We start from the raw sequence: 13,929 nt of genomic DNA on the forward strand, positions 1-13,929 counted from the left end.
GTACAGTCCTGAAGTGGTGCAAGTGATACTATGAGAAGGCATATTATCAATCTGAAGTGAGTCTGTGGACACAAGTTACTTTTTTTATACTTATCTGAATCATTAGACAGTCCTGACAATGTGTGAGGGATATTCTGGGAATATCAACAGGGAAAGGAAACTGAAGGAAATTTAAAGACTGACGGATTTACAGTTTAACGTGCCTTTAACTCACTTTCACGATGCTTGCATAAACGTAATTGTCATAAGAAAAACTTGATGGTAGCGTGTTTGTGTCTTGACGCAGATATGACGACATGGCAGACATGATATTCAGCGCTGAGAACAAGCAACGTACAGATTACGCTGTTCACACTTAAGCCGAATGCAAGTTCTTAAAACACGCTCTAATTTCAGACTTTTGCATTAGATAACGTCAATCAAATTACTGGTAAATGTTCCGCATTATTTCTCTGTCTGCAGAAAGACTGCACATTTTCAGCGAGCGAGACGGACACTTCAACACGGTGTTATGCGTCACAACAACCAAATTGTTAGTGCGTAATGTTTAACAGTCCCACTATTAAAGTTACAGTTTCAAATCATGGAAACAGCGAAATGCCACACTCAATGGTTTCAAAAAATAAGTTTACCATTTGATGAATTCTCTCAGTGGAGTAGAAAACCTACCGAATGTAACTGAGCAGCTTCAGTCTTCAGCGCCAGACTCCAGGGCTAGGAGGCGAGAGGATGTGTCAACGAAATGAAATGAAAGAAGCCAAAAGCATATATAACATAAATTGTAAGCACATTCCAAAAAGTTATTTTACATGTAATCACCCTTTTTTTCAGGAAATCGAACCGGCATAAGAAACTTTCACACTCTTCTGTAACTTACATCTCTGCACCTCACGAACACGAACTTAACACTAAACCTGACAAAAACACTCGCGGTTAGTAATTTCTAAATGTGTTCACCACCAATCATATTTTGAGTAAAATTATCAACAAAAATGTTTTTTTCCCGTGTACTTTTATCAAGAGGAAAGCAATCCAACTTACCGTCTCGGTCACTTGAAGAAAAGATGGCGTCGTCGCCTCGCGAGGCAGCAGTCACTGAAGGGCGGAGTCCAGACAATTCGGTGAGTTTTTATTCCGCACTTTTAGTGTAAAAGTGAAATTACACCATATAACAACACTGAAGATGAGTACTGTTTAACACTGTAGATTATTAATTCAACTCTTTGGGAATTAATAACCCTTAAAAGAAATGGTACATATATGTACCTTGAGGTCCAATAATAAGCCCTATGGGGTACGTTAGTGTAGATTGTACCTTGGGGGACAGAAATGGACTCCTACTGTACCCCTATTTCTGACAGTGTATTATGCTCTTTTACAACATCTTGAATTTGTTTTGGGGATGTACTAGAACATGCTCGCATGCTTGGTGGTTCGAAAAATGCATTATTTACATTATTACAATACCTGTCTCCCGATCCTTGCACAAACGGCTCGATTAGTTCCGGGTTTGATGAAGGCCCGCCTTCCGACAAACGAAATGTGATGTGATTGGTTAGCCGTCCCAGTACCTTGTGATTAGCGAACAGCTCAGATGGTGTTTCAGCACGTTCCTCTGTCTGCTCCGGTTTAGTTATGGATGGAGTCAATATTGCCATATCAGTTTGAGCCGGATTAAGACCCAGAGAATATTGAACAAGAGGGTCGTGCAGAACCTTTGCACGCATGAATATTTTAAGACATATTACAGTGGTAACGTTATTGATATTTTTTATTTTTTTATTTATTTTTTTGCTTTTTTGGCTAAATCACATTTTAGATAGGATGTCAACAACCGCTTAAAGGTGCAATGTGTAATATTTACAACAATCTATTTACAAAAACGAATAAAATATACATAACTATGTTTTCAGAGGTGTATAAAGGCCTTACTTAATGTATCATTATGTTTTTATTACCTTAGATTGAGCTATTTTTATCTATATACACCGCGGGTCCCCTCACATGGAAGTCGCCACCATGTTTCTACAGTCGCTCTAAACGGACAAACTGCTCTACAGAACGCGTTTCCTCACTTTGTTGTTCTTGTGAATAAAACACCGACACAATGAATAACAAGTACATTAACATTCGCACTAACATTGATTTATTGAATAATTAAGTAAATATAACTCCTTAATTTACCTTTGTAAAGAAATCTCATTGCTCTCTGCTGTCTTTACGTGTGTCGGCCACCGTAGCTTCTCTAAAGCGAGGGGTGAGCGGGGACTGAGCCGTTGGTTGCAATTTGCAACCTCACCACTAGATGCTGCTAGAATTTACACACTGCACCTTTAAAAATAACTGCATTTACTATGTACAGATCAGTGCATGTGTATTATTTTTAATGTTATTTAATTCTAACATAATAACATGAATTGCAGTGAACCTGTTGTACAGTTGAATTTATTTATACCACAGTCCAGTGTTTCCCAGGCGGCATATGTATGCAGACTCATTCTCTGCCAGCAGGTGGCGCTGTTGGAGTGGTAGAGATCAAGGTTTCCCCGGTAACCGCTGTACACAAAGAAGCTCTGCTCTAAAAACTGCTTTATCAGACATTACATGCAAGATTAAATTAAAATGACATCCATTTTTCTGAAGACAGTCGGTTTCCTTCAGAAATACAGGGATATAAAAACACCCACACTCAATGTATGGGAAACACTGTAGTCTCATTATTGAAGTGTAAATTCTGCAGATTACATCATCGTCCAGTATTGTGCTGTCAGCAATGTATTATAACAACGTTTTCATAATTGTAACGTACATAGTAATGCAGGTGCATGTGTAATAATTCGTCATCGTCTAATCTGATGCACTCAACCAAGCCTTCTAACCACGACCCGCTTTATTAAAAAATAAAATAAAAAACCAACTCCTCATTCTCTCTTTTCCCCTCTTGGTTCAGAAACATTATATCCCACACTATAGACAAATTCTCAATTGTTGAGTTAAATCGAGTTAAAAAGTCCGAAGTAGATATAGCCTAAACTTGCATTTGTGAGAAAAAAGTCAGACTTGTGAGATAAAATAGGTCAATGTTATGTAAAATGTTACAGGTTTAAATAGTATTTCTTGTTGTAACTGTAGGGCTAATTCAATATGTTCCCTATGAACTGCATATGTGAATATTATATAGACCTGCTGTTTAAATCAAATGCTTTATGATTTCATGCTCTCTTTAATGCACTCAAGAGAATGTCCCTGAGCTGGAGTTCAGCGAAAGAAGATGTTCAAATATGAAAGATTTTGTGACATATGGTTTGGTCATAATTCCAACAGGGAACATAGTAGAAAATAAAGAACAAATAGAAGTTAAGATTAAACTCACCTTAAATTATGATGATGAGGAGTGTGTGTGTGTGTGTGTGTGTGTGCGCGCGCGTGTGTGTGTGAGGGGCGTGTCGGGTCTCGTGTTTCTCTTTTGTCACCTGCAGCATTAAATCTTTGGCTCATTCACCTTCAGCAGCAGAAACACACACGCTCTCTCTCAGACACACACACACACACAGTGATGGAGTCCAGCAGCGGGCGCTTCTCTCTCCTCGCGCCGCACCCAGCGCTCTTCCTGCGGCCGGAGGACAGGAGTTTCCCGCGCAGCCCGAAGTGCGCGCGCTGCAGGAATCACGGGGTGGTATCGGCTCTAAAGGGTCACAAACGCTTCTGCCGCTGGCGCGACTGCGCGTGCGTCAAATGCGCGTTGATCGCGGAGAGGCAGCGCGTCATGGCGGCGCAGGTGGCGCTTCGGAGGCAGCAGGCGCAGGAGGAGCTGCAGATGATGTACCCCGCGGCAGGAGCGAGCGAGGGCGGCATGAGCGTCTCCAGAGCAACGCTGAGCTCCGCCGCGCCGCCCGCGTTTGACGCCTTCAGCCCGGACGCGTTCAGAGACGGTAGGAGCTGTTTTTGTTTAAATGTAATCCTTCTCAGTAGATTCGCATTGAGTCGTTAACGTTTAATGAATGCATTTAAGTGTTTTTTTTTATTTTTTATTTTTTTATTGTTTATAGAGAACACTGCTGCTTGATATTTATACTATGCCTAATATTATTGAGAGAGATTCATAGATTTATAGTAGTGAGACAGAGGTTTATAAAGTAATGTATTCCAGCCTTAAAGAGATCAGAGAGCACTAATGAAACCAGTTCCAGTGTGAATGCAATGATCAGCTTCCATTCTGTTGCATGCTATGAACAAAACACTGACACTATTTTTGTTTTATTTTTGCAGAGAAAAACCTAAACAAGTGCAGTGTGTTCAGCGGACTGATGAATCAGGCTTGGTTCAGCCCGCACACACCTGCGCTGACCCCTCCGTCAGAAAAGAGTGAGCCGTTAAACGACGGCGTGTCTCCTGGATCGGATCATCTCTCAGAAAACATTCTGAGTCCACAGTCTCTGACCTCCTCAGATCTGGAGTCCGGCAGCGAGTCTGAGAAACCCAAAGAAGAGCTCTCCAGTACGAGCGGGCGAAACCCCGGCGCTGTTCTGATGAAGATCTTCCCTCACGTCAAGCGAGACGCTCTCGAGTCGGCGCTGAAGGCCTGTTCTGGAGACGTGGTGAGGGCCATCGACCTGCTGCTCGGTTCTCAGGAGGGCCGGAACTCAAACCGAGACGTTGTTCCGCTGTCGGAGAACCTCCCCATCTCACGATCGTCTGCCATCTGCCGCACAGAAGCTCCACTAAGACACTTCAGCGCCACATCAGCGTTCTCTCCCCTCCACGCTTCCTCCACCACCTGCTTCAGCGGCGACGGTCTGCTGGGGTTTAACCCTCGGTTTGCCATCGCTCCGCTGCGACTCGCCTATTCAACACCCAACTTTATTCCTCCGTATCTGACGTCTGGATTTGTCCCGGCGATGTCCCTGCGGCCCCCAGCAGACTATCCCTTCCCCGGAGTGCTGCGGGACCTTCCTTACCCCAAAGACTCTTTCAGCCCCACAGTGTTTTACTCCAGCCTCAGCCACGACAAATAATCCAAGCCTCAGTCTCTTCTTTATTAAACTACAGTGTACAAAAGTATCATGGTTTGAGATTTCATTTAGTGCACTAGCAGCTCATGGAAGTAATTCCAGTTTTATACATATATAGTTTTATACATTTTTTTATTTTATTTTGTAAAATGTTGTATATTTTTATGCATATTTGAAAAAGTCACAGTTTGTTAATAAACCTTAGTATGGAAAAGGAAGCTACATCAACCCCGTTTTAAATCAAATCTATGCAAGGTTTCATCTGTGAGAACCACAAAGTTTCAAAGTGGACCGGTTAAATAAAACCATTATAAATCAATACACCTGTCTGATCTGTAAACACATTAAAATGATTATTGCATTAGATTTTCCCGCTATAATGAAACAGTACCTTTACAGGAACATCTGCAGTGTATGAAAATTAATAGATTTTGGATGTTAGAAGAATTAGCATTAACATGGATGTAAAATCAGATGCTGTTGATGTAAATCTTTTAATGTTTTATAGTGACGATTCAGTAACAGTTGATATGTCGTAGTTATCTTCGATTACAGCTGTTAGTTTACAAAGTATTTTTGTTAATGTCCTTACATTAAATGTGTTCTTTTGTTATGTAAAGTTAGTTGTGAGTGTCAAAACAGGAATGTTGGGTTTAATAGTATTGTCATGCTTTCCTAAAAACAAACAAAGAAAAAACACTCATGCAGTGCTTCAGTAATACTCAGACAGCTTTCTACTCAATTCAGAGTAAAACACTGTTGTTGTCTAGATGGAAAATTTCCTCAAATCACATAATATTGCCAAAACAAAAATTTTGCCAAAAAGCAACATTATACTCATAAGTAAAGTTAAAATTTGTTTTGTTATAGGGTAAGTGAACATAGTGATCATAAAGATTTTATATTTTTTAATTTTGTTTTCCATTCTCAAAAACAATTAATTAATCCTTAATTTGGCCACAAAAATGAAAAAAAAATTCAGATTAATAAATAATGCAAATGCATCCAGGAAGGTAAAATTTTACATGAAACATACAATCAAACTGAATCTTGTATCCTCACACATTATACAGGAGCATACAAATTCATGTTTTAGAGAAAATATAACACCCACATGCAGTCAACATTTTCACCAAATTAATACTTACTGTACAATAACCCTCACCGAAGGGGCTGCAAACACTAACCACAAAATGAGTAAGAAATTAAGAATAACAGTCTTCACACCAGTGTAGATTATATACTATCAAAAAGAGTCTAGACATGTTTGCTTTGCTTTATCCGTACTTTATCTACTTATCTGAACACCTTTCATCAATCAGGCAGAAGAGATCTGACCGTTTATCATATTACACTAACTATGCATTGATTTGAAAATGTAAACAGTTCTAGTTTAGGCTCACCATTGAATCTTACCTTTATTGTTTTATTTCTTTACCTTTAGTGCCGTTACCACCTCACTACTGAGAACAGCTTCACTATAGCAATGCTTCTGATCCACACTAGCACTGACTGAAATCATGCCATACATACTAAAAGCCAAGCCTCAAATCCATCTGTGCTTTGAGAAACAAAGAAAGACATGAATGTCATCATGCGTCCTTTTGAGAAGCGGCTGAGCTCAGACGCAGAACTAACACAAGCGTCTGTTTCACACAGAAATCCATTTCTTGTTATTCTCTTCTTCTGAAAATATGGACAGAGCGCCACCTAGTGACTGAGACACAACATCTCTGGTTATGATGTGAAGATGATCATGTCTGAGCTCTCGAAGATGACAAAACCAACAAAGATGCCTAGCCTTTTCCATTAATATAATTTAATTTAATTTAATTTACTGCAAAATAAAATGAGAATGTGCTGTAAAATTGGTCAGTTAAAGATTGTGTGTTGTGATTGAATGAATGAGATTGTGTGTGAGCACCGTCCATATGATGCTGTGCCTCTGAACATCTGCTGAAGACCAGAGATGGACAAACAGTGTGAGGAACATGAGAACATGTGGAAAATGAAGAAAACAGAGACGACAGAGTCTGTAAACAGCATATTACACAGTATCTGATAGACGAGTGTCATGTACTGCAGTGGTCTTGTAATGATCTTGTAATGCTGCCAGTGTTTAGTGTTTCTGATGTGTGTAAATATTTGCTGTGTTGTGGGTTGGTTTTGAGACATGAATGTTAAAGTGATTTTACACATGAAAAAAAAAATCTTGTACTAATTGTAATAATATGCTGCTCAGTGGAGATAATTTCACAGATATGTACAGTTAAATACATCAGCCATGTGTCTGAACAAACACTGATGTTTCAGTGTATCTTGGACAGAAAAGGGTCTATAATTAACTAGATCTTTGGGTTCAAGTTGAGGTTTTTTGATGAGAGGCTTAATAACAGCCAGTTTGAAGGTTTTGGAAAACATTCTGAGGTCACCATATCATAATAACAATGAGGAATTAATAATAGTCAGAAGAGGATCTATGACTTCTGGAAGCACCTTTTAGGGAGCTTAGATGGAATAGGGTCTAACATACATGTTGTTGGTTTAGATGATTTAACAAGTTTATACAATTCTTCCTCTCCTATAGTAGAGAATGAGTGGAACTGTTCCTCAGGGGATCTATAGTGCACTGTCTGATGTGATACTGTAGCTGATGGCTGCATGGTTACAATTTTATCTCTAATAGTATCGAGAAGTAAAGTAGTTCATAAAGTCATTACTGCTGTGATGTTGGGAAATGTCAGCACTTGTTGATGCTTTATTTTTCGTTAATTTATGTAGTGTGTGTGTGCGTGTGTGTGCGCGTGTGCATAAACATTAGCATGCGAGTGTTGTCAATCTTATGTAGTGTGTGTGTGCGTGTGTGTGCGCGTGTGCATGCGAGTGTGTGCGTGCGTGCACGTGTGTGCGTGCGCGTGTGTGTGCGTGTGTGAGTGTTTTTTTTTGGGAAATTTTTAAGAATAGAATTAGAATAGATTTCTAAGACTTTATCTTTAAAAACACATCTCTTCCATCTTTATTTGACACTCTAACTCTAGCACCCTATTTTAATTCTATTCTTAATTAAAAAAAATTGTCTTGTTCTTATTTTACTTGCACTCTATTCATTTATTAACTGCTTGTTTTCTTTAAAAAAAAATAACACTAGCTTTCTAATCTTTTTGTATTCTATGTTTTCTTTTCATTTATTATACAATTTAACAAAAGCAAAAAAGACCTCTGACACTAGCTTACTCTATTTGTTTTCTATTCTATTATCTTTTTATTTATTATATTATTTAAAAGCTCTTGCTACGTGTACTGCGTTTAAGCTAACGGTGTCTTGTTATAGCATTTATATATCATTGCTCTTTTGCTGATTTAGATTGCTTCTATTGTCCTCATTTGTAAGTCGCTTTGGATAAAAGCGTCTGCTAAATTGTTAATTTTAATTGTGATTGAAGATGGTATGTTTTTTTTTTTGTTTATTTGTATTTTTGTAGATGGCTAGGTGCTGGGTTTGAGTTGGGCAGGTCATGTTCACCAGGAGAGGGAACAGTTAATGAAAAAGTCTGTGAAAGTGATTCTGTGCCTCTTTGGGATGAACAATAATGCATCATTCACTTGCAGAACACAAGCTTCTAGAGGCACGTAAGTCTGAAGTAATGAATTTAGGTAAAAGGGGTGCAGAGCCAGTGGTGTGATTTTGTAGGCAATTTTTAATGATTTGAATTTTATGCGAGCAGCTATTGGTAGCCAGTGCAAATTGATAAACAGAGGTGTGACGTGTATTCTTTTCAGCTCATTTAAAATTAATCTTGCTGCTGCATTCTGGATTAATTGTAAAGGTATTATAGAACTGGCTGAAGACCTGCCAAGAGAGTGTTGCAGTAGTCCAGCCTGGACAGAACAAGAGCTTGAACAAGGAGTTGTGCAGCATGTTCTGAAAGAAAGGGTCTGATCTCCTTGATAGATGATCTTTAAAGCAAGTTGTGGCTTTTTTGATGGAGGCTGATGATGAATAAAGCAAATTTGCAGGACCGGGCAGTTTTAACAATGTGGTCTGAGAAAGTTAGCTGATCAGCTGTCCCCTGATGGGGTAGCTGTGGCCTAATGGTTAGAGCGTTGGACTTGTAACCAGAAGGTTGTAAGTTTGAGTCTCGGTGCTGGCAGGAGTTTTAGGTGGTAGGGAGTGAATAAAACAGCGCTCTCTTTCACCCTCAATACCCATGACTGAAGTGCCCTTGAGCAAGGCACTGAACCCCCAGTTGCTCCCCGGGCGCTGGATATATAGCTGCCCACTGCTCCGGGTGTGTGTTCACTTCTCACTTACTTTGTACCTCGACGTTCATATTTTTTTCCCTTTCCCGTTAATGCTTTACACTCCAGTCCAGTTGGTGGAGGTAATAGACCATAAGTTGGCTTGTCAACCGCCATTAAATCGTGCAAGAAGAAGAATAAGGTTTCAGTTAGGTCCTGTAAGCAAATGTAAAAGGCCTCCCTGCAGCACTTTTCTGTTATTCGTTTTCGTCGCTCGACTGAAACTAGGAGAAACTTCATCATGTCTGGAAGAGGCAAAGGCGGTAAAGGACTCGGGAAAGGAGGCGCTAAGCGTCATCGTAAAGTTCTGCGTGATACATCCAGGGAATCACCAAAACCCGCCATTCGTCGTCTCGCTCGCCGCGGCGGAGTCAAGCGCATCTCCGGTCTGATCTACGAGGAGACCCGCGGGGTGCTGAAGGTGTTCCTGGAGAACGTGATCCGCGACGCCGTCACCTACACCGAGCACGCCAAGAGAAAGACCGTCACCGCCATGGACGTTGTGTACGCGCTCAAACGACAGGGACGCACCTTGTACGGTTTCGGAGGATAAACACCGTAAACAACAAACACAACGGCTTTTTTAAGAGCCACCCACACTCTCACACAAAGAGTTAATGTTGAAGTTGTATTCGGGTTTTAAGTGGAAAATTAACAATAAAACGCTTGTGAATAAATAATTTTTTTTAAACTTGGAACTAGTTCAGTTTGTTTATGTTGCTCTGAGATGATCGATATTTCTTCGATTTTTGAACAGAAAACTTATTCTTAAAATTAGAGCTCGTATAATTATTAATTTTATTAAAGGCGTATACAATCTAATTGTTTATTGGTTTATTTGTCGTTTCTATTTCGTTTAGAGATTTTTTTATTTGAATAGAATTGACTATGAACCAAAAGACACCATTTAGATGTAAAGTTATTTAAAAGCAAAAGTGTATTCGGCAGGACAACAGAGAAACATGAAGTGTCTAATCGTTAATGCTTGTCTTTTTTCCAAATTCTCTCGATGGGTTTATTAAGAGGTTTTAAACATTACAGTTTTATGTTGATCCTGTGTGATATTTAACACGCATTTCATTGTATAGAATAAATTATCAAAAAGAGCGGGAATTGAAACAAAGGAAACTAAGTCGGTGGGGGGTGAGGGTCAAACATGGAGCGGTGGGCGGAGCTATAACTGAACGGAATGTGATTGGCCCTCGTTCCAGTCGTGATGCTAGAAGTGTCCAATTAAACACGAGTTTATGGGTTTGACCAATGAAAACACACAATCAGAAGCGTCTACATCTCTGTGTAAATTAGCATAGATCAGTGAATAAACATCTCTGTCCCGCTCATTCTAATCATCGTCTTTTTTGAGGTTTTGATCTCCAGCAGCATCATGCCTGAACCAGCGAAGTCCGCGCCGCAGAAAGGATCCAAGAAGGCCGTCACTAAGACCGCCGCGAAAGGAGGAAAGAAGCGCAGAAAGTCCAGGAAGGAGAGTTACGCCATCTACGTGTACAAAGTGCTGAAGCAGGTTCATCCTGACACCGGGATCTCTTCGAAGGCGATGGGCATCATGAACTCTTTCGTGAACGACATCTTCGAGCGCATCGCCGGTGAGTCGTCTCGTCTCGCTCACTACAACAAGCGCTCCACCATCACTTCCCGAGAGATCCAGACCGCCGTGCGTTTGCTGCTGCCCGGGGAGCTGGCCAAACACGCCGTGTCTGAGGGCACGAAGGCCGTCACCAAGTACACCAGCTCCAAGTAGAGCTCCGCTGCAGCTCTCTCACACAAAGGCTCTTTTAAGAGCCACACAGCTTCTCCTTAAAAGAGCTACTGACATTTGTATGGAAAGCTCACGGCGTGAATGGTTTTAATTTTAAAGTTTATGGGTGTTTGGTGTCTCTTCAAAATGTTAAGTCAACTGGTATGTTTAAAGTTGGTTATTTTGCTAATTAGTTGAACGACTTCTTAATTGGAGAGTTCAAAGCAGTCCCAATAAAAAAATCTGAATAATTTCTCTCTGAATTGTAAACGGCTGTGTATTTATGTATGTGTGGGTCATTCTACTGAAATGTCTTTTATATATGTATAAAACAATGTTATTTGAACAATTAGACTACCTTACACCATCAATGTGGCACTATTTTTTAACTATAAAGAGTTCCAAGCATCACAAAAACTGCTCGTCCCCACGCACTGACATGTACAGAAGGAAAGTGCTTTATTTTGCCGTCAAAAACAGGTTTTTGTACCATTTAAAAGGTCAAGGTCCGTTTATTTATACAGGTGCTAGTCATATAATTAGAATATCATCAAAAAGTTGATTTATTTTATTAATTCCTTTCAAAAAGTGAAACTTGTAAATTACATTTATTCATTACAGACAGACTGATATATTTCAAACGTTTATTTCTTTTAATTTTGATGTTTATAACTGACAACTAAGGAAAATCCCAAATTCAGTATCTTAGAAAATTATAATATTGTGAAAAGGTTCAATATTGAAGACACCAGGTGCCACACTCTAATCAGCTAATTAACTCAAAACACCTGCAAAGGCCTTTAAATGGTCTCTCAGTCTAGTTCTGTAGGCTACACAATCATGGGGAAGACTGCTGACTTGACAGTTGTCCAAAAGACGACCATTGACACCTTGCACAAGGAGGGCACAAGACACAAAAGGTCTTTGCAAAAGAGGCTGGCTGTTCACAGAGCTCTGTGTCCAAGCACATTAATAGAGAGGCGAAGGGAAGGAAAAGATGTGGTAGAAAAAAAAGTGTACAAGCAATAGGGATAACCGCACCCTGGAGAGGATTGTGAAACAAAACCCATTCAAAAATGTGGGGGAGATTCACAAAGAGTGGACTGCAGCTGGAGTCATTGCTTCAAGAACCACTACACACAGACGTATGCAAAACATGGGTTTCAGCCTGTCGCATTCCTTGTGTCAAGCCCACTCTTGAACAACAGACAGCGTCAGAAGCGTCTCGCTTCAAAAAGGACTGGACTGCTGCTGAGTGGTCCAAAGTTATGTTCTCTGATGAAAGTAAATTTTGCATTTCCTTTGGATATCAGGGTCTCAGAGTCTGGAGGAAGAGAGGAGAGGCACACAATCCACGTTGCTTGAGGTCCAGTGTAAAGTTTCCACAGTCAGTGATGGTTTGCGGTGCCATGTCATCCGCTGGTGTTGGTCCACTGTGTTTTCTGAGGTCCAAGGTCAACGCAGCCGTATACCAGGAAGTTTTAGAGCACTTCATGCTTCCAGCTGCTGACCAACTTTATGGGGATGCAGATTTCATTTTCCAACAGCACTTGGCACCTGCACACAGTGCCAAAGCTACCAGTTCCTGGTATAAGGACCATGGTATCCCTGTTCTTAATTGGCCAGCAAACACGCCTGACCTTAACCCCATAGAAAATCTATGGCGTATTGTGAAGAGGAAGATGCGATATGCCAGACCCAAGAATGCAGAAGAGCTGAAGGCCACTATCAGAGAAACCTGTGCTCTCATAACACCTGAGCAGTGCCACAGACTGATCGACTCCATGCCACGCCGCATTGCTGCAGTAATTCAGGCAAAAGGAGCCCAACTAAGTATTGAGTGCTGTACATGCTCACACTTTTCATTTTTATACTTTTTAGTTTGCCAAGATTTCTAAAAATCCTTTCTTTGTATTGGTCTTAAGTAATATTCTATTTTTCTGAGATACTGAATTTGGGATTTTCCTTAGTTGTCAGTTATAATCATCAAAATTAAAATAAATAAACATTTGAAATATATCAGTCTGTGTGTAATGAATGAATATAATGTACAAGTTTCACTTTCTGAATGGAATTAATAAAATAAATCAACTTTTTGATGATATTCTAATTATAGCACAATTAAAGGAATACAGATAAGTCTTCAGGCAAGATTTAAAAACAGGAAGGGAAGGCACAGATCTAATATATCTAGAGGTATGCTGTTCCAAAGTCTAGGATCGGCTACAGAAAAAGACTGATCCCCCTTAAATTTCAAGCGAGAGCGAGGTATTTGCAAGAAAAGTTTAAGAGAACCTGAAAGCGTGAGAGGATTGCTGATAGCTGAGAAGTTCGGACAAGTATGATGGGGCTTGATCATTTAATGCTTTATACACAAATAATATAAAATGGATCCTATGCTGCACCGGTAACCAATGCAAAGATGCTAGGACAGGAGAAATGCTTTCTCTCCTCGTTGTACCAGTCAGCAACATTCTGACTGCAAGCGATTCAGCGATGAATGCTTGAGACCCATATAAAGCGCATTGCAATAATCAAATCTGGAAGTAATGAAGGCCTGAGTAACTATCTCTAAATCCTTAAATGAGAGCATAGATTTTAATTTGGCTATTTGCCTTAGTTGAAAAAAGCTGCTCTTCACCACAGCGCTCATCTGTTTTTCAAAATTCAGATCAGTGTCAGAAATCACACCTAAGTTTTTAGCAATAGGACGAATGTTTGATGACATAGAATCTAGATTAATATTGATATCCGAGACAGCACCTGGGGGTCCAAAGACAACAATATCAGTTCTGCTCTCATTTAGTTGTAGAAAGTTTCTGCCAGTCCAGCCTTTAATATCTTCAAAGCAATTAAAAAGGT

The 13,929-nt window shown here is 40.0% G+C and overlaps 3 protein-coding genes across 3 annotated transcripts; all 3 read left to right on the forward strand.

Annotated features, from left to right (window-relative positions):
• Window positions 1-296: 296 nt before the first annotated feature.
• On the forward strand, window positions 297-5,331 carry LOC122145824 (doublesex- and mab-3-related transcription factor A1-like). Its single transcript, XM_042761425.1, has 3 exons — window positions 297-333; window positions 3,480-3,932; window positions 4,270-5,331. The coding sequence occupies exons 1-3, from the start codon at window positions 297-299 to the stop codon at window positions 5,013-5,015; spliced, it is 1,236 nt and encodes a 411-aa protein (XP_042617359.1). The 3' UTR covers window positions 5,016-5,331.
• A 4,221-nt stretch (window positions 5,332-9,552) lies between these two features.
• Window positions 9,553-10,005, forward strand: LOC122145825 (histone H4-like). Its single transcript, XM_042761427.1, has one exon. The coding sequence runs from the start codon at window positions 9,553-9,555 to the stop codon at window positions 9,862-9,864; it is 312 nt and encodes a 103-aa protein (XP_042617361.1). The 3' UTR covers window positions 9,865-10,005.
• Window positions 10,006-10,671: 666 nt separating this feature from the next.
• Window positions 10,672-11,283, forward strand: LOC109062888 (histone H2B). Its single transcript, XM_019079959.2, has one exon. The coding sequence runs from the start codon at window positions 10,696-10,698 to the stop codon at window positions 11,068-11,070; it is 375 nt and encodes a 124-aa protein (XP_018935504.2). The 5' UTR covers window positions 10,672-10,695; the 3' UTR covers window positions 11,071-11,283.
• Window positions 11,284-13,929: the final 2,646 nt, after the last annotated feature.

This window comes from Cyprinus carpio, chromosome A7 (assembly GCF_018340385.1).
Source record: "Cyprinus carpio isolate SPL01 chromosome A7, ASM1834038v1, whole genome shotgun sequence".
Classification (NCBI taxonomy): Eukaryota; Metazoa; Chordata; class Actinopteri; order Cypriniformes; family Cyprinidae; genus Cyprinus; species Cyprinus carpio.